Source organism: Danio rerio, chromosome 18 (genome assembly GCF_049306965.1).
Source record: "Danio rerio strain Tuebingen ecotype United States chromosome 18, GRCz12tu, whole genome shotgun sequence".
Taxonomy (NCBI): Eukaryota; Metazoa; Chordata; class Actinopteri; order Cypriniformes; family Danionidae; genus Danio; species Danio rerio.
This window is the reverse complement of record NC_133193.1, coordinates 6908681-6928531: the sequence shown is the minus strand read 5'-3', so window position 1 is coordinate 6928531 and position 19851 is coordinate 6908681. Positions and strand designations below refer to the sequence as shown.

General features: G+C 37.4%; 2 protein-coding genes across 13 annotated transcripts in view; one reads left to right on the top strand and one right to left on the bottom strand.

Moving 5' to 3' along the window:
- Window positions 1-561: 561 nt before the first annotated feature.
- On the bottom strand, window positions 562-19615 carry si:ch73-167i17.7. Its single transcript, XM_073930195.1, has 13 exons — window positions 19468-19615; window positions 16828-17036; window positions 16616-16753; window positions 15492-15630; window positions 13632-15183; window positions 11480-11621; window positions 8778-8921; window positions 8634-8692; window positions 7796-7971; window positions 5112-5512; window positions 2064-2160; window positions 1286-1475; window positions 562-950 (listed from the first exon to the last, which is right to left on the bottom strand). Exons 1-13 carry the CDS (start codon window positions 19588-19590, stop codon window positions 808-810), a joined length of 3513 nt encoding a protein of 1170 aa, XP_073786296.1. The 5' UTR covers window positions 19591-19615; the 3' UTR covers window positions 562-807.
- The window catches only part of golim4a (golgi integral membrane protein 4a), a 152617-nt gene continuing 136444 nt past the window's right edge, over window positions 3679-19851 (top strand). For 11 of the 12 annotated variants that reach the window (XM_073928687.1, XM_073928688.1, XM_073928684.1 and 8 more), the window contains exons 1-2: window positions 3679-3792; window positions 19500-19645. The gene's annotated coding sequence lies outside the window, so the exon portion shown is untranslated. Of the gene's footprint in view, window positions 3793-17355; window positions 17825-19499; window positions 19646-19851 lie in introns of those variants that run through there. The other variant, XM_073928678.1, reaches the window with a different exon arrangement.

Below are 19851 nucleotides of genomic sequence, written 5' to 3'. Positions count from 1 at the left end.
ATCAATATTAAACTGGTAAGCACACCTGCCAACACTTCCGTTTTTCATGGGAGTATCCCGTATTTTAGACCAGTCTCCCGCAAACATCCTGTTTTTATTTCTTTCTAAAAAAACTCCCGTAACTTCACCCACCCCTCTCTTTGGTAAAGTCTGTAAACAAAACACCCCCGGGTTGGCAACTTTGGTACAGTACCCAAATGAAGCGGCTGCCCAAAACCCACCTATATGCACACCTCCCATCAGTGCTGATATACAGCCATATCGCACTGCTACTTGTGTGATATTGCTCATTTATATATATATATATATATATATATATATATATATATATATATATATATATATATATATATATATATATATATATATATATATACACACAAATTCTAATTGAGTTGGCTTAATGCAATTCTACCATGTAGATATTTCTAATGCCACTGGAATTAATACTTGTTTTAATTCAATAATGCAGTTCTTTAATATGTGTATTTCTAATGCATGTTATTTCTAATCCTATTCGGAAAATGCTTTTGGTGGATGAGAAAAACAATACAGTAGGTATGTTCATTCCCTCTTTTATTAACAATGTTTTAAACTTTTTTTTTATTTATCTTTTTTTAATGCTTATTTATATATATATATTTCATTTGGCATCAACAATCAAAAAAGTGCAATGCAAAGATGCATCCAAAACAGTGATTTATGGTTATATTTGAAAGAAATGTGATCAAACAGAAGACGTTTTTCAAAGCCAGAATCTTCCCTGTGAGAGCAAAGTAAGAGGAAGTCATTTTGAAGTGCGATCCATTAAATCTCATCTGATTTAAGTGGCCGATATTTGATTTGGGCTCTCCTGCTTCTGTATATGAGAACTGCACACACCATGCCAACAGCTGCCAGGAGACATCCAGCAATGAAAACCAGATTCAGGTTCAAAACTGTAGAGGACACTGCGGAAAACACACAGAGGAGATGGTTAACTGATGGGCTGGATCATATATGGTTAAAGTGCAATTAAAAGGCATAACTAATTAGGCAAGTTTGGGTAATTAGGCAAATCGTATAGAACTATGATTTATTTGTAGACAATAGAAAAACTATTGCTTAAGTGGGCTGATAAAATTGACGTTAAATAAAAAAAAAAAAAAAACTGCTTTTATTCTAAAGACTTTCTCTAGAAGAAAAAATATTATCGTGAATACTGTGAAAAATTTCTTACTTTGTTAAACATCATTTAGGAAATATGTGAAAAAGAAATTCATACTTTTGACTTCAACTGTTTTACCTTCATGCTGTACACTCCTTTTCAGCCGCAGGGGTCCCTGGGAGATGAAGTGACTGCTGGTCTGGATGGGGGCGTCTCTTTTGTCGATGTGGTGTGAAGGTGGAGCGGTGGTGCTGTTAATGCAGCCCTGAGAGCAGCGACTGTTGGGATTGTTCGCCTCGCACATAATCACCGAACAGCTGATAAACACCTACAGAGAATGAGAGAGATGATGTCACTGGTTCGCACTGTCGCCTCAAAGCAAGAACACTCAAAACACTATTTTTGACACGTTCAGACTATTTATTTAAAATGAGCTGAATCCACATAATTTTTGAGGGTTTTTTGGGAAAACATAATTGTTTTATGTGCAATCCACTTAAATTCGTAAAAACCAAAGTTAACCTAATCGATCTGTGTAGGGACAAGATGAAGGAACTGTGTGGAACCCAGAATTTTTTTTATAGTAAAGGTTGCTGGTGCACTGGTTGAATTCCGTCTTGGTCAGTTGGCATTTCTGTGTAGAATTGGCATATATTGCCCATGTTCATGTGGGTTTCCTTCAGGTGTTCCATTTTCCCCCCACAGTTCAAAGACAGGTGAACTGGATTAACTAAATTGGCCATAATCAATGTGTTTGGAATTGATAGAGGGTTTGGGTGTTTCCCAGCACTAGGGATTCGAGTTCAAAGAATGTGAAGGGAAAGTGAGTGAATGATTCTGATTGGTTAGTATTGGCATTGTGTTTTTGCATGTTGCTTGCTAGGTGTGTTTATTGTAGTGGAATCGATACTTGTACCTGTTGATGCAATCCGATGAACTGGAAGGCCTGCATGCTGAAGCGGATCATTGGTTGATGGCTTGTGTACAACTCAAGTGTGTCATCCAGGATGCACCTGAAGAGTGTAATTGATGGAGATATGACAGGTGTAAATACAGAGGGTGGGGCTTTCTTTGTGTGCATCATTCCCTCATAGCAGACTAAAGGTAAGAGAGGGAATATTGTTAATGATACCAACAAACTAACATCAGAAAAATTCCACCAACCCCCACGTGGAAGCATATATAAAAAATAGCTTAAACCACCCTAGGCTGGTTGGCTGATTTTAGCTGGTCAACCAGCCTGGTTTTAGAAGGGTTTTGGCCATTTTTAGGCTGTTTTCCAGCCATTTCCAGCCTGGTCTCAGCTGGTCAGACTGGGAACTGAACAGCTAAAATCACCTTGACCAGCCTGGAATAAGCTTGACATAGATCAGGGGTGTCCAAACTCGGTCCTGAAGGGCCGGTGTCCTGGAGAGTTTAGCTCCAACCCTAATCAAACACACCTGAAGCAGCTAATCAAGCTCTTGAGCTGCGGTCACACTGGGCTTTTCCTCCCATAGACTTCCATTCATACGCACGCAAATGCGTCAGACCGGAAACGCAGGGTCATATGTCAAGTTTCGGAGGTTGCTGCGGTGCAAAGTTCAAGCTTGGTGAACTCTGGTCTGCGAAATCGCATCACTTGACTGTGTGAGACCAATCGAGGATCAAAACATAACCTCTCTGGACAGAAATTTAAAACATGGAGCAATCGCTCGCTTTTTTTAAAGTCTAATAAGCTTGTTTAATCCTGTCCCTTTTCGCAGCGCCGCAAGACAGAATATTGCATGCTCAAACTCTAATGTGACCACAGCTTAACTAGATATTCTAGAATCTTCCAGCAGGTGTGTTGAAGAAGTTGGAGCTAAACTCAGCAGGACACCGGCCCTCCAGGACTGAGTTTGGACACCCCTGACATAGATGGTTTTGGTTGGTCATCTCCCAACCTAACCAGCTAAGACCTGGCTGGGAATGGCTAGAAACCAGCCTGGAAATGGCCAAAACCCCTCTAAAACAAGCTGGTCGACCAGCTAAAACCAGCCAACTGGTTTAGGGCAGGTTTAAGCTGTTTTTTTTTTTTTTTTATATCAACAGAGTACTCAGAATTTGATGGAAAATTACCAAAACAAACATTTTCCCCAGTGCTTTAAAGGTGCCCTTATGAAAATCTGGGTACATCAGAGCACAGTAGAATAATAATATATCATTATATGGAAATGAGCATACTGTGAGCCTCAGACACCACTGTTTTCTTGTTCTCATGTAAATTCCACAAGTGTAAAACCCCGGTAGACAACGGGCCAGACTCACGGGCCAAACTGTGACCAGACTCACGGCCTTTCCCCTGTCCAGCAGTCATGCCATCAAGTTTTGATATAATAAAAAAAACTCTGAGATCATTAATATGCATGCCTAATGCTGCGTTTGATAAGCAACAACCTTTTCTAGTGACACAACAGTGATCATTTTTATCCCTTCGGTATTGTAAGCGTTTATTTCGTTTACTATGTATGTTGGACTTTTATTTTGAAAACTGGAGCGCCGATTTATTTACTGTGCGTTACTGGGCAACGACTGCACGAGGCACGTTCAAACTGTCCTCAGGACCCAAAATGCAAGATTTACACTTTACACATTTATTCATCTCCACTCTGAAGAGGCATGAGGTATGTTTAATTATATATTTTGTCAATTCTTTTTGTTTGTTGTGAAATTGTATGCGTATGTTATAACAAACACATGTAAGTTAATGTTAGAATCTGAACCATGTCGGCTTAACTGTCATCTGTTCATGCAGAGGTTGGTTTTGTTTTGCTTGTGTTTTCTTTGACTAAAGCTATAAATTACAACTTTATATCTCTCTATCACTCTCTTTTGTGAAGTTTAATTATAATTTGGCCTTTATCCACAACAGATCTGGTGAGCAAATAGGCTAAACGTCACTCTGATTGGGTTTACGTTAACGTTATATTCGTCCGTGTTCAGCGTACATCATGCTGTGGTAAGAGCGGCACTTCAGGGCTGCAGGGTTGCCAGATATAGCTGACTTTTTCCAGCCCAAAAGCTATCCAAAACACACAAAACGGCCAAAATATTTGATTAATATTTAATGTAATTTTAATTTATTCAAATCAAAACTAACCTAGTAACACCAGCAGTCACAGAACCACAGAAAATTCGCATCCGATTTGAGCTGCGGATTCGTTAAAATATTTTAACGACTAGACCGTATGCGACAAATCTGAATGGATGTGATATTTTCCAGTGTTGTCCAAGCAGGTCCATGCGCGCGAGATGAGAAATTGTAATTTTTTGTTATTTTTTGAATCAGAAAAAGTCTATATTTAAAAAAAAACTCTATTCATAAATGAGTAACAAATAATAATAATAAAAAAATTCTTAATTTTTAAATCTTTTTTTACTATAATTTAGTCTCCACATTCCCTCCAAAAATGTTAGCAGTCTATGAGTTTCTAGTATTCATTAATTAATTCAACCATGGTGAACGCACAGCGAATAAAGGCTCTTGCTTTCGCACTCCTTCATTTCGGACACCGACAAAACTGAATATCCTGTACGACTGCCACAAGGGGGCGTATTATGTATGAAGGCGGCTTAATACATTAGCTTATAAAACCATTTCTGGAGATTTTTTAAACTTACTGAAGCCATAAATCTACTAGATGTCAATGAACAATTTAGCTTATTAAACTAATGCACCTTTAACTTTGCACAGATTAATGCTTCACCTAAAGAATAACAATGTGCGCTAGCAAAAAAAACATTGCAAATTTTGATTTCACAAAGGCTTTAAAACACCTCAGATCACAGGAAAATCGGATAAGCTAGTCTTTAAAACCACCAAGAATTTTAGGACATTTCATAGCCTGTCGGAAGGGAAGAAATCAGGTCAAAGTCAGCACAATTAACTTCTTGTGTGCGCCCAGCGCTAATTTGTATCTGCAGCTCAATCAATTGATCTTACCCGTCCTGGATGATTGTGTAGTGCGTTTGATAGTCGGGGTCATTGTAAGGTGTCGCCACGCAAGATTCAACGAAGAGCTCGGTGTTGTTGATTGAAGACTGGGATTCAATCTGCATGTAAATCCTCTCTCCAAGCTCATATTCGGCTGCGTACGCGGTCACGTCTAATTCTCTGTAGTAGGCTGGTGTTTGGAAGAGTCCAAAGCTGTAGGTGAGGGTGCCGAAGCCTTTCTCTGTGACGGTGGTCCTGTGTCTTATTGCGGTGAACTCCAGTGCTATGTTATTTTTCTTCTCGTAACGGCAGGAGACCTCAATCTCCACCTCGTGTTTTCTGGTAATGATGCTGTGTGGGTCATCGGTTGAGATAATTTCGTTCTTGAAAATGATGTACTGCTCATCTTCCTGTAGAAGAATGTAGAAGTGTGAAATGTTATTTGTGTGAATGTGGCTTAGGGCTCTATTTTACCCATCTAAGCCAGAGTCTAAAGCACATGCCTTAAAAGCATTAAGGCATGTCTGAATTAACTTTTGCTATTTTAAGGATAAACACAGTTGTGCTTATTCTCGTAATGAGATATGGGTGTGTTTTGAGCATAACGTGCATTAAACCAATCAGAATCTCATCTCCCGTTCCCTTTAACAGTCAGTTGCATCATGCCATGGCACATTTGCTATTTACATGGTGGACTTTGTAAGTTGAAAAACTAAACGCTTCACTAGCAACAAAACAGTTAAACAGAGGATCTGCAGCACGAGAATAAAGAACAAGCCTCCTCCATTCGGCCTCTTTACTTTCTCTTTACTTTACTTCTTACTTTACTCCTTTACTTTCATGGATAAGGAAATGGTGGAAACTCACTCCACTAAAGACATCCATTAGCCAACATATTTAATTTCATTTGCTAAGCGCAAAGATTTGTTTCAAAACTATTTCTGAATTCAGTTATAATTTTCAGCAACCGAATAATTAAACAATGATAACAAAGTGTGGTTATATCCAAACACACGTCCTATTTTTATACCCATATAGTGATGCAGACATCTCCAAAACTCGACAGGTAGACAAATCTAAACTTGTTTTTAATAAAGCAAATATAAATATGCACATAATAAATAATACTGCTAATAATAATCACATTATACAGATGCAAATTGTCATGAACAAACTGAAAAAAACTGCGCCAGCTGTATGATTTACAGAAACATTCCATTAAAGAAACACTTCTATTTGCGGGGGGTGGGGGTGGGGGACTCATTTTACAATTCACCTAGAGTTAAAAATTCGAGTTTTACCATTTTTTTAAATCAATTGAGCTGAGCTGAGGTCTGGCACTTTTAGCTCATCTTAGCATGAATCATCAAATCAGGTTAGACCATTAGCATCTTGCTCAACTGACCAATGGGTTTGCATAATTTTCCAATTTTAAAGTTTCATTTGAATATTTTCATTCTGTTTTTGTTATTTTCCATAATTTTGAGAAATTTTTATTAGTGTGTTTATAATTTTGTACCATATGGCTTTGGTATTGAGAATAGCATCTCACTCAAAAAAAGCGTTACACTTCAATAGGTATATTGTGTGTTAAGGTAGGTGGAAAATGAAAAGTTGGCTAGGAACTATACTCTCATTCTATAAACATTTAAATTTAAAAAATTTTGGAATTTGGATTTTGGAATGTAATATGTGGCAGCACGGTGGCACAGTGGATAGCGCTGTCACCTCACAGTCCACAGACACGGGCTATAGGTAAATTGGGAAAGCTAAATTGCTCGTAGTGTATGTGTGTGAATGAGAGTGTATGGGTGTTTCCCAGAGATGGGTTGCAGCTGGAAGGGCATTTGCTGCGTAAAACATGTGTTGGAAAAGTTGGCGGTTCATTCCAGTGTGGCAACCCCTGATTGATAAAGGGACTAAGCCAAAAAGAAAATGAATGAATGAACGAATGTAATATGCAAAACAGCAGTAGAATATGTAAAATGGCAATGCATTTCTGTATTTATTTTAGCATTTTCAATTAAATATGTTACAAATTTCCAGCAAAAGCTAAATGAAAATAAAATTATAGAATTTAAAATATTGAAATTTACAATTATAGTTTTATTTTAAGGAGTTATAATTAAAATGTTTAAGTTATTCAATTATGCCGGCTTAAATCATCATCAGTTATTTAACGAATCAATTTTGGGTAATTTGGTCCTCCATATGAAAATAGTAAATATAAATTATATATTTTAATTTTCCATTTGCACCAAACTGCTCCTAAGTGAGGGAAAAATGCTAATTTCAATACAGAAATACACTGCCATTTTACATATTTCATTGCTGCTTTGCATATTAGATTTCAAAATGAATTCAGCTATTCATGTGGCTTCATAATGTTTTGTTTTGTGGTAAATTGAATATGGGCTTGAAAGATAACTGGACTCAAAAAAAATGTTTGCAGTTTGTTCAAACTAATTATTTAAAATAAGCTGAAAAAGCACAATCCTTGAGGACAACTTAATTGTCTTATGTTCAATCCACTTAAATTTGTAAAACCTAATAAGCAAACTTAATTCCTTCCTGTTGTCTCAACACAAAATTGATTGTGTGGAACCCAGCATTTTTTTTTTTCCATGGAAGATTAAATAATGACAAATGTTTATTTTTGTTAACTTCTTTTTTGGACCCTGTGAGAAAATTACCTCAATCAAGGTGCCACAAGCATTGAGGGAGAAGTTCGCCAGCACATGAGTGCCGTTTGAGTCCAAAGTGCAGGCAGGATTGTTGAGTCGCAGATAGTCTTTATGGAGTCCAACAGAGTTCATCTGCTCAATTTCAACGACCATGTTGGTTCCGGTGCAGATCACATTCGCATCCACTGTAAATTCAATCAATCATTCAAACAAATTACCAAAAGTATGCTTTGTTTTTGCCTGCTAAACAGTTCTCAGTCAGTATAGACCCTTTCACACAGTGATACCGATAAATATATGGAAAATTTCCGGAACGACTTTACCGTTAAATAAAAAAAAAGCGCTGTTCACACAGGCGAGGACATTATGGAATCTTTCCGGAAAAGAGCATTCATACATCCATTCCAAAATACTGGTAAATTCTGACATCATTAACCAGAAATGAGCTCTAAACGGCTGCGCTTGTATTTGTAAACATTTGACTACATCACAAACTCTGTGGATGATCAGTATTGTGAACAACTCCGATGAAAACATATAGACAAACACTTTTGCATGTCGAGATGTACATGATATGTGTGTGTGTGCTGGCGCTCATGGGCTGTTTCACGGGCACACGTATAGCTTGAAGGTAAACAAACAACGGCTTATCATAAGCATCTTATCGATAAATATTTACACGGTTGGCATTAAGATGAACATATAAACGTTATCTGACTAATTTCTAGCAGCTAAATGTGTCTGGAAAAATATTCAAAGGCTTTTATCCTCATAAGTCCAGTGCAGACTAAGGACTAATTTGAGTTCTGATGTCCATCTAAACATAATCAATGGTAGAATTACTTACCAGGCTGCCGTCCAACAGTGACCATGACACATCTCATTTCAGACTGATAGATGCTGCCTCTGTAAATAGATGATAAATAAAAAATCACTTCACTTGCAATGCTGTTAGCTGCTAGATTTCAATTATAACACATAGCTAACCCACCCGCTCATGCTCTCAGCAATGAAACACACAGGGAAATGATCTCCGAGTTCTTCCCTCTTTGGTGTCCATCTAATAGCGTACTCTCCTGTGCTCAGTGCATGCTTGGTTATCTTCAGAGGACCGCTGATAATCACATCAGTAACCCTGGGAATTAAAAAGCATGGGTCATTAAATAATAGAAATAATAATAATAATAATAATAATCATCATCATAATAATAATCATAATAATAATAATACATTTTTATATAGTGCCTTTAAACCATTAATTCTCAAAGCACATTCTTAAACAGTTTCGAGTAACAATAAAATTAAAACATTTTAAATGGATAAAACATTCAAATATCTAGAGTCATAAAACAACATGAAAACAGGTTTAAGGGTTAGTTTACCCAAAAATGAAAGTTCTGTCAATAACTAATCACCCTCAATTTGTTCCGAATGAGTTCATCTTCAGAACTTATCTGACAATATTTTAGATGAAATCTGAGAGCTCTCTTAGCCTCCATAGACAGCAATGGTTCAGACTCGTTCAAAGTTCAGATAAGTATACCATGAATCTCATAGACAGTTTATGTGTCTTCATTTGTTTAATCGGAATATTATGAAGCTACAAGAATACTTTTGTGCGCACATTAAAAAAAAGTAATGACTTTATTACACATTTTTTTTGTTTTAAGTGTCAATATAGGATGTATGTTCATTGGCGCTGTGCACTGAAGCATACCTCGCGTGCCCATGCTGTTTTCTCAACTTTTTTTGCCTTCACTTTGTCAATTGGTGAAGTTTGTTTGCCAGTTGTTTGGTTGCCACTGGCTTGCTTGATTTGGGATGTGTGGAGCTACGCATCTTTGGATTTGCTCTTCAGTGTTTTGGCGTCTCATCAGTGACATACATTTCACTGAACTGAACTTCAACTCTGAAAACTTCATCCATGTTAAGCTGCTTTGATCAGCCAATGTTATCACTCAATTGAATAGGTGTTATCAGCGGATATAAGCTAATAGAAATGGACCAGTAGGGGCCTTCTCCACCTATAGTACTGGTAGGCTCAGAAGGCTGTTGTCATCTATCCACATGGTTAATCAGCTGTAGATCACATATGGCTGAGGCCGGAAGTTAACAAGAATTATTTATATTAGTCATTAAATTTCCTATTAATTTTATTTTAATAACGTCTACCCCAACCCTAAACTCTAACGTCACAGCAATGGAAAAACAGATCTGCGTCTGGGCCCTTTTCTATTAGTATAGCTGATTATCCATGTGGATGTATGTTAACAACCTTCTGAGCCTACCAGTAGGCGCAGAAGGCACCTACTGGTCCATATCTATCAGCTGATAACCACTGATAACGCTCATTCAATCAAGTGGTAACATTCAAAGTGGGTTCTTTGTCACTAGCACCTTTCACACAGTGATATCGGTAAATATTCTGAAAATTTACGGAATGACTTTACCAGTAAATTCATAAAAAAGGTGTTCACATTGGCACGGATGTTCCGGAATTTTTCCGGAATAGACCAGTCACACATCCATTCCAAAATACAGGCAAATTCTGACATCATTTACCAGAAGTGAGCTATAAACGGCTGCGCTTGTGTTTGTAAACATAGAAGAGGTCGGCCTTTTTTTAATGGTTTCACTTTTATTTAAAGCTTGTACTTAAAGTTGTATTTAAATGCGAGACATCCAAAGGCAGAAACGCAAACCGCAGCTAAATGTTTACACACTTGACTACATTACAAATTATGTGGCTGGATAAGTATTTTGATCAATTTATATGAAAACATATGGAGGAACACTTTCAGATGTTGAGATGTACATGATATGTGTGCGTGCTGGCGGTCACCGGCTCCTTCACATGCACACGTGTCAAGCAGAGCTTGAAGGTAAACAAACAGTTGCTTACCATAAGCATTTTATTGTTCATTTTTTTACACAGTTGGCATTAAGGAGGAACATAGAAACATAATCTGACTAACATCTAGCAGCTAAATATGTCTAGAAAAAATTCAAAGGCTTTTATTTTCATATACCGCACAAATGTGAATAAGTCTGACTGTTCTGATTGACTAAAATAGACGTCTCGCATCAGCGTGTTCTAGACATGAACCCGCTTTTTCCGGCAATCTTCCTTCTGCGTTCACACAGAGCAGCATTCTGGCAAATTGCCGGTAATGTTACAACTTCTTTTTCCAAAATATTGCTGGAACGAATTTACCGGTATTTTCAAAAAGGGTCTGTTCACACATACAGATCTTTCTGGAAAGTTGCGGGTAATTTTCTGGAGAGGTCTGTATGTGTGAAAGGGGCTTTGATCTACATTGTAAAAGCACTATAGAAGTAAAGTTGAACAAAGAACAGGTGCATTCAAGATTTACATCAGCAGTGTGACCAATGAGACATGCATAAAGAGGACATCGCTCTCCCTATACTGACACTTAGGAGAAGAAACTGTTAATGTCTTTATTTTTGCATTGAGGATGTTTTTTAGTATTTTTCTGGCCAGAACCATTGCTGTCTTTAGAGGATGAGAGAACTCTCTGATTAAACCTAAAATATCTTAGTTTGTGTTGCAAAGATGAAGGCCTCAGGAGATTGGAACGACATGAGGGTGAGTAATTAATGGCTTCATTTAAATTTTGGGGTGAACTAACTCTTTAAGTGATTATTATCAGTTATTCAAACACGAGCCCTCACGTTGCATACGCCGCTACAGCTTTAACTCTGATTTCCAGTTCATGGAGTGGTGCAGCTTGGATTTCTTCTCCGTGATTTGGAGTTGGTGACACAAAGCGAGGAATGTAATGTCCTTCAGTGCAGGATGGAGCAGCTGAATCGACTGCAATGACACAAATTAGCATAGATGATAACACTGATGTGATGTTTAGTTAAGGCCCCGGTATACTTCAAATGAAGTTCTTTCTTTTTTTTGAGGACAAAAATAATTTTAAAGAGACTTTGTCACAGTTTCTGTTTTTGAACTTTCCGAAACCCTCTCGCTGTAGTAGATGGGGCTGTAAATGTCACAGTGCTCACATGTACCCGTAAACACAACAGTGCTGGCTGTGAAAGAACAGTTTCATAAAGATCTGACAAACAGCCGAGACAGCATCAGACAAAAAGAGCCATTGTGGCACGTCTTTACATTGTTTTCTATTTGGAGCTAACAGGCACTGAATGGAGCAATGTTTAAAATTTTGCAAAATGGTCATGACGACCCTCTCTGAGTCTTAAAAATCTCTTCACAGCCAATTGTTCAGGTGCAGATACATCTGTAACAGCTCTGCTTGACTCTCAAGTTTGTTCATGTTGCTAACTTGGATGTTGTTCTCCTGTCTGACCTCTGGATATAAGTAGGGCTGGGCGAAATGGGCAAAAAAATCAAATCTCTGTATTTTTAGGAGGAATACGGTAAACAAAATATATCCGGTATTTTCCCATAAATGGTTATTTGAGAGTTAAAGCCTTTATTAAAACTTTATTGAACAGTTTTTGAGAAAAATATAATTCAAACACAGGAGTTTGCCTCCCTGTTATCATCATCATTAAAATGATCATTCTTATATTGTTATTTGTTGAAAGAGTAGATAACAGCGAGATATTAAAATAGAAAATTAAATGTTTGGTAGACAAATGCATGTTTTTTTTTTCCTTTTTTTGTTTTAATAATTGTTGAAATCATCAAATGATTGTGCTCTAGGCATACACACAAATCAAACCACGTCTTCCATTTAAGGGACTAAAATAAATAAATCAAATAAACAGAATAAATAAATACAAAGATTAGAATAAAATTAAAAATTAAAGTCAAAATGCAATAACAGACCAGAACGCAGCGCTAAATGTGTTATATTGTAAATGTAAAGAAGAGACTGTTGTGTAATAAATACTAAACTTATATTCAGTGAATTTGAGGTGGTTTCACTTTGAAAATGCAGTATAAAGTCATCCCATTTTTGGCGTTTTTAATTCTTTTAAACACATTAAAGTACTGCTTGTCAATCTGACAAGGCTTCTATGTTCATTCTTGCTGTTAATTGCGGAAGAAATGATCGATAAATGGTTTCTGATAAACCGCTGTGACAGCTGTAGGTGCTGTTTGACGTGCATACACACGAGGGGGATTTTGAACACCAACACTGCATGCTCCTCCGTGTCGCATGTAGTGATGGGTTGTTCATTTTTAACAAATGTTTTGTTTGACAGGGAGTGAATCATTCATTCGCGCATTCATTGATTTGTGCAAGTGGAGCTCGCGTGCTACCTTGGAGTGGTCTGGTGCATGCAGAATGCGTTCGTGTGGCCTCAAACCATATCGATATGAAAGATATTGGATAGTCTTGCATCGCGTTGGGGAAACAGATCAATATATCTCCAGAAATCGATATACCTCCCAGCCCTAGATACGAGATAAAAACTAATCTCACATGGGAGAAGTCGGAGTTCTAGAACACAACTACCGATTTGAATAATCACCACTCACCAATGCCATCTCAAAGGTGTTCAAGAGCCAAATTTGCGGGAGCTACCACAAATACGCTAACCTGATTTCACCAAATAGGACATGTTCCTAGATTAACATCTATGTTGATCATGGAAAAATAATGTTTCAGGGTCAACATAGATGTTAATCCAGGATCGCATCGTACTTGGCAAAATCATGACGTGCACCATGAATATGCGGGAGACTACCGGAGCTACTGGGAAAGGGGGGATGTCTGGTTTTGGTGAAGAATTTCAAAATGAAAACTCAAAAACAAACTCAAAAGAACTTTCTATTAGCCAGATTTTGTTTGTGTATTTTTTTTTACCATTTGAAATATTACCTTTAGTCACTGAGAGACCTTACCAAGAACAGTAAACTGCAGAGGGATCCTGCTGAAAGGTTCATAAATGCGCTCATATGAACCCATGGAGGTCTTGTACTGTTTAGGTGGGCTTGTTGTGGTAGTTGTGCTTGTGGTCTTCAGCCACTGCCACCATTGAGGTGCCGTAGGTTCTAAGACAGTTGACGATTCTTGTTTCCTCCACCGCCATGGTGTAGTTTTAGGTTGTTCAGTGGTTGTTTGTAGTAGTTGTTGTTGTTGCCACCACCACAACCAGGGTGAATCAGTAGTTGTAGTAGATTTTTGCTGTTGCCCCAACCACCATGTTGCAGTTTTAGGTTGTTCAGTGGTTGTTTGTTGTTGTTGCCACCACCACAACCAGGGTGAAGGAGTAGCTGTTGTAGATTGTTGTTGTTTTCCCCACCACCATGGTGTCATTATAGGTTGATTAGTGGTTGTTTGTTGTTGTTGTTGTTGTTGCCACCACCACAACCAGGGTGAAGCAGTAGCTGTTGTAGATTGTTGTTGTTTTCCCCACCACCATGGTGTCATTATAGGTTGATCAGTGGTTGTTTGTTGTTGTTGTTGTTGTTGTTGCCACCACCACAACCAGGGTGAAGCAGTAGTTGTAGCTTGTTGTTGTTTCCCCCACCACCATGCTGTAATTTGTGGTTGTTCAGTGGTTGTTTGTTGTTGCCACCACCACCAGGGTAATGCCGTAGTTGTAGTAGATTTTTGCTGTTGCCCCCACCACCATGCTGCAGTCGATGCTGTAGTTTTTGGTTGTTCGGTGGTTGTTTGCTGTTGTTGTGGTTGCCCCCACCACCACAACCAGGGTGAAGCAGTAGTTGTAGATTGTTTACCCCACCACCATGCTGTAGTTGTAGGTTGTTCAGTGGTTGTTTGTTGTTGTTGTTGCCCCCACCACCACAACCAGGGTGAAGCAGTAGTTGTAGCTTGTTGTTGTTTCCCCCACCACCATGCTGTAATTTGTGGTTGTTCAGTGGTTGTTTGTTGTTGCCACCACCACCAGGGAGATGCAGTAGTTGTAGTAGATTTTTGCTGTTGCCCCCACCACCATGCTGCAGTCCATGCTGTAGTTTTTGGTTTTTCGGTGGTTGTTTGTTGTTGTTGTGGTTGCCCCCACCACCACAACCAGGGTGAAGCAGTAGTTGTAGAATGTTTATCCCACCACCATGCTGTAGTTGTAGGTTGTTCGGTGGTTGTTTGTTGTTGTTGTTGTTGTTGTTGTTGTTGTTGTTGCTGCCACCACCACCACAATGGAGAAGCAATCGTTGTTGTAGATTGTTGATTTTTCCCCCAGCCCCTTGTTGTTGCTGTAGTTGGTTTGGCGAATGCTTCTTCCCACCATGGTTCAATTACTGAAGTATTATAGATTTGGATTCCTGTCAAAATTGACCTTCGGAATTTTCCACTACTCAGAGCGCGTCTGTAAGAGCTGGAGCCATCGGTGTAAGACAGAGTGGTGTGTTTCTTTGGGTAGTCCTCCACAACAAGCTCAATTCCGTAGACGCCTGTGCTGTAGGTATAGCTGTAGTCTAGTGTGCAGGCATCCTAGCGAACAATTGAGATTAGGATTTAGTTTTATTTTTAGTTCTTCCACAGTTCTATTTACACTCATAGGTTGGCCATTATTTTTATGATAGCAAAACACACACCACACAAGGAATATTGAGTTCTGTAATTGCTTTTCAGTGCGTATTTTATTAGTTTTTAAAGCAGGGAGGAAAATAACCCAAGGCTTTTTGTCAGTAATGTGTGTACATGTAAAAAAACAAACAAACAAAATAACTGATTAAATTAAACTAATGTAGACTTTAGCATTTATATATTCCTGCTTTCTGATTACTTAATCTTCTTACTTGATCGATCTGGAAACCTCTTGGCTGGTCACATCTGTCACATTCAACATTGCGCATAGCTCCGTATCTGCATTTGACCTGGTCACCATCTGGATCAAAGGCTATCAGACGGTATTTACGAGGACAGTTTTGGGGTACGCTGTGAAAATGTGAGGGGGGAAAAAAACAAGATTACATTTTCATCATAATTTCTTAATTAGAGGCTGAAGTTTAAACAGTTAACCATTGCTCATGCATTCTCATTAGTTTAATAAATGTTTATAGCAGTTTTAAAGGAACCCTCCAGCTTATTTTTTTTAAATAGACTAAATTTACAGTTGTGTTTTACCAGTTCTGCATCAATTCAGCTGATCTCCGAGTTTGGTGGAAACACTTTTAGCTTAGCTTAGCATAAATCATTCAATCAGGTTAGACCATTAGTAACTCACTCAAAAAAAAAACAACTGAAGAACAAATTTTTTATAATTTTTGATTTTTAAAACTGAACAATTATGCCAGAATGAGAGTATAGTTCCTAGCTATATCGGCCTAGAAAATAGCAAACACATAATGTAATCGCAAAACACTTTTATCTTGGCTTACATAAATCATTAAATCAGATTTGAACATGTTTCCAAGAGATGGGTTGCGGCTGGGAGGGCATGCACTGCATTAAAATCTGCTGAATAAGTTGGCGGTTCATTCTGCTGTGGCGACCCCAGATTAATAAAGAGACTAAGCCGAAAAGAAAAAGAATAAATGAATGATATTTGACCATTAGCACCTTGCTCCAAAAAAATGAAGAACAAATTTTGATCTTATTATTTTTTAAATTGAACTATTACGAATGAGATTATAGTTTGTAGCCATACCGGCCAAGAAAATAGCAAATACATGATGTAATCACAGAAGAATCTAACGAAAAATAATAAAGTTATCAACTTTTTCTTGACTTTTTTTTTTAGATGCTAATGATCTAATCAGTTTCAATGACCTATGCTAAGCTAAGTAAAAAGTGCTCCCGCAAAACCCAGAGATATTCTGAATTCATTCAAATTTGGTTAAACTCAGCTGTTTAACTCTATGTGACTTGAAAAATGAGCCTATTTGCAAAAAAAGCAAAGTGATTACTGCATGTAGGTTACCGTAGAAAGTGTAAAGTAGTAGTGACGGGTGATTGGTTGGGTTGATTGGTATCAGATCTTATGCCTAGATCCACATGTGTTTGGAAGAACCAGCCTTTGAGATTGTTCACCGTGGGCACCCAGCAGCATGAGTTTTGCCTGAGATAGATATGATATAGTAGATTAGATAATGAACATTACTATTTTATTGCAAATTAATTCAAGTTACTCACTGCAGCTCAAAGGGTGTGTTTTCATAGATGTTCCTTATGACAACAGTTTCCGTTTGGCACCAGTTGTTGGTAAAACTACTCCTGCCGTTGGAACTTTTATCGATTTCTCCATATTCACTGCTGTCTTCATAGACACAATTCCCAGGATTGGTGCAGGACCACCAACTAGAATCGCACCAGTCATTGGTTCGCTTGAATCGAAACTCAACCTGGTGGTAGAGTTAAAACATTCCATTGGCCATTTTTATAGTTTGATGCATTGTAGACCAGCCAAAAACTCAACCCAGGCTCATTCTGAAAAACATACCACTATATACGTTACTGGAGAGCAGGCACGTGCACACATAGGGCTCAACCTGTGCAGTGCACATGCCCTTTTTGGTCTTGGATATAAAGTGCCCTTCCAATTGATCAAAAGAGCCCCTGCGACGCGACACACCCTCCGTCCCGCCCTTCAGTAGGCGCGCGACAACACCACTCTTGAGTATGCGCTAAACCCAGCCCCTCCCCCCGCTTTACAGTACGCGCGCGACAACACAGCTGAGCAGAACGCGCGCGACAACACCACTCTTCAGTACGCGCGCGACAACAACAACAACAACAAAAACTCTCTTCAAAAAATGTATCCTGCACATGCCCTTTGGACGGTCTCTGCACGGGCCTGCTGGAGAGCAGCAAATACACTCAGGAGCTACATTATTTTGCAGTTTTTGTTTTTGCCAATCTACTAGACGCCGCTGTGTACACTTTTTCAGATCTCAAACTTGCCATTCGCGCCTGCTGTTCTTGCATAAATCCGATGTCAACTGACAGTCGACTGCCTGTATGACTTATTTTATTTTTTGGTTTCTGTTTTTGTCTTACCTGCTTTTTGAAACCATTCCTTGCCGTAATCGTATCTGTCGTGGTCAGCTCTTCTCTGTGTCTCAAGTCCGCCAACGTACATGACAAGCTAACTGGACAAACTGTTAACAGCGGAAAAGCCGCCCACACTGAGGTAAGCGGTCAGCTGGTAAGCGCAAAAAGGAACAGCGTCACACCGCCCCGTAGTATTTGATTTAAAGACAAAATGCAGCCATACGTACTTCTAGCTACATCATTTGCGATCTCCAGCAACGTATATAGGGCTACGTTTTCAGAATGAGCCTGTTACAACAACTGCAGGATTCTGTCTTTAAAAAATGTTGTCAAATCTTAATACATCTGCCTTATAAATTAAATTTAATATCTATAGAATTTATTGAGAGATCTCTTTGTTTAGAATTTCAGAGAATATGGTGGAAATATTATGCAAAAATCAATTATAAAGTGGTTTTTAACACAGTTGTGTGGCAACAGTGATTGAATATATCCAGCATTTAATGGTTAAAATTAATTAGTTTCATTTTTTTATAATCACACTTCATAAAAAACTGTCTGCAGAAACACTTTGTTATATATATATTGAATGCATTTACTGTAGTAATTACAGTTAATTATGAGTAATTACATACGAATAACCGTAAACCTAACCTCCATTGTAACCCTAACAATATAGTAACGCAGTTACGTTTTTTCTAACCTTACTTAGTTGTTAAATGAATAGTTAGAAATACACCTTAAAATATAGTGACCAAAAATACTCTTGATTTTTAAATATTACATATTATTATATTACATATATTGCTTCTTTTTCATGTAATAATAAAATTCATTTCTTTTAAATTTATTTAGTAATTCACATAATTTACATTAAAACAAGAAGTAAAATAAAATTAGGAGATTTATTAACATTTATTTATACATACTGAATTATTTTTTACGATAAAATAAGGAGATTTATTGTCATGAATAATTTATTGTGTTTGGTAACTTGAAAAGTAATTCTATAGTTAGTATGCATGAAGTTAGTTAGTGTTGAGTTTAAAAAATGATTTATAAAATAGCTGATAATTAATAAAAAAAAAATTATATAAAAATACACAGTTGAAATAAGAATATTAGCCCTCCTGAATTATTAGCCCCCTGTATATTTTCCCCCAATTTCAATTTCAAGTTTAATGGAGAAAAGATTTTTTCAACACATTTTTAAACATAATAGTTTTAACAACTTATTTCTAATAACTGATTTAATTTATCTTTGCCATGATGTGATTACGTAATTACGTAATATCAAGATACTAGTATTCAGCTTAAAGTGATATTTAAATCACTTATAGGTTAATTAGGTTAATTACGCAACTTAGGGTAATTAGGCAAATCATTGTATAATGATGGTTTGTTCTGTAGACAATGGGAAAAAATGCTTAAGGGGGCTAATAATATTGTCTTTAAAATGGCGTTTTAAAATAACAAATGCTTTTATTCTAGCCAAAATAAAACAAATAAGACTTTCTCCTGAAGAAAAAATATTATAGGAAATTCTTTGCTCTGTTAAAATATAAAAAATAAAAATATAAAATACATAGGAGGGCTAATAATTGTGCCTTTAACTGTATATTGAGTTATTAAAATTGTTAATAAATAATAAAAAAATTATTATAAAAATATAAATGATAAGACAATCATTTAAAAATTAAATAAATGAATAAATAAAAAGTTGTATAAATATGTGTTAAGTTTATGAGTCTTAATGCACAAATAAATAGTAATAGTTCTCACCCTCATGCTCCCGTCTGCATTGGCTCCTTTAGGACTGAAGGTGACCGAGCCTCCATAATGTTGTCCTGCCGCAGCAAAACACACGAGAAGCAGGAGATTCAGTAGCAGTGCTGAGAACATCATGGTACCCGAGTCTGAGCTCAATGCATCTGCGCGACTTTTATACAGTACATCTCAGGTAAGCAGGAATTAAGGGATTGGTTTATAGGTGTTTTGTGTGCTACATACTGTATGTCCATTGTATTACTAAAAAAGTACTGGGCAGTTACTTGTTTCTGAGAAGTCACATGGTCAAAATCTGAAGCTACACATTAATCTTGCTTTATCAAAACAATGTCAATGCTCTGTTCAAAACTGAAGTGTAAAATGGCAGATTTGCTTTCT

Excerpts from the sequence above, each read along its gene's own strand:
- si:ch73-167i17.7 (XM_073930195.1), bottom strand. The coding sequence starts at position 19,590 with ATGATGTTCTCAGCACTGCTACTGAATCTCCTGCTTCTCGTGTGTTTT. Across the intron at positions 8,922-11,479 it reads GCTGTAGCGGCGTATGCAAC|GGTTACTGATGTGATTATCA; the intron begins GTGAGGGCTCGT and ends TTTAATTCCCAG. Across the intron at positions 8,693-8,777 it reads ATTGCTGAGAGCATGAGCGG|AGGCAGCATCTATCAGTCTG; the intron begins GTGGGTTAGCTA and ends ATCTATTTACAG.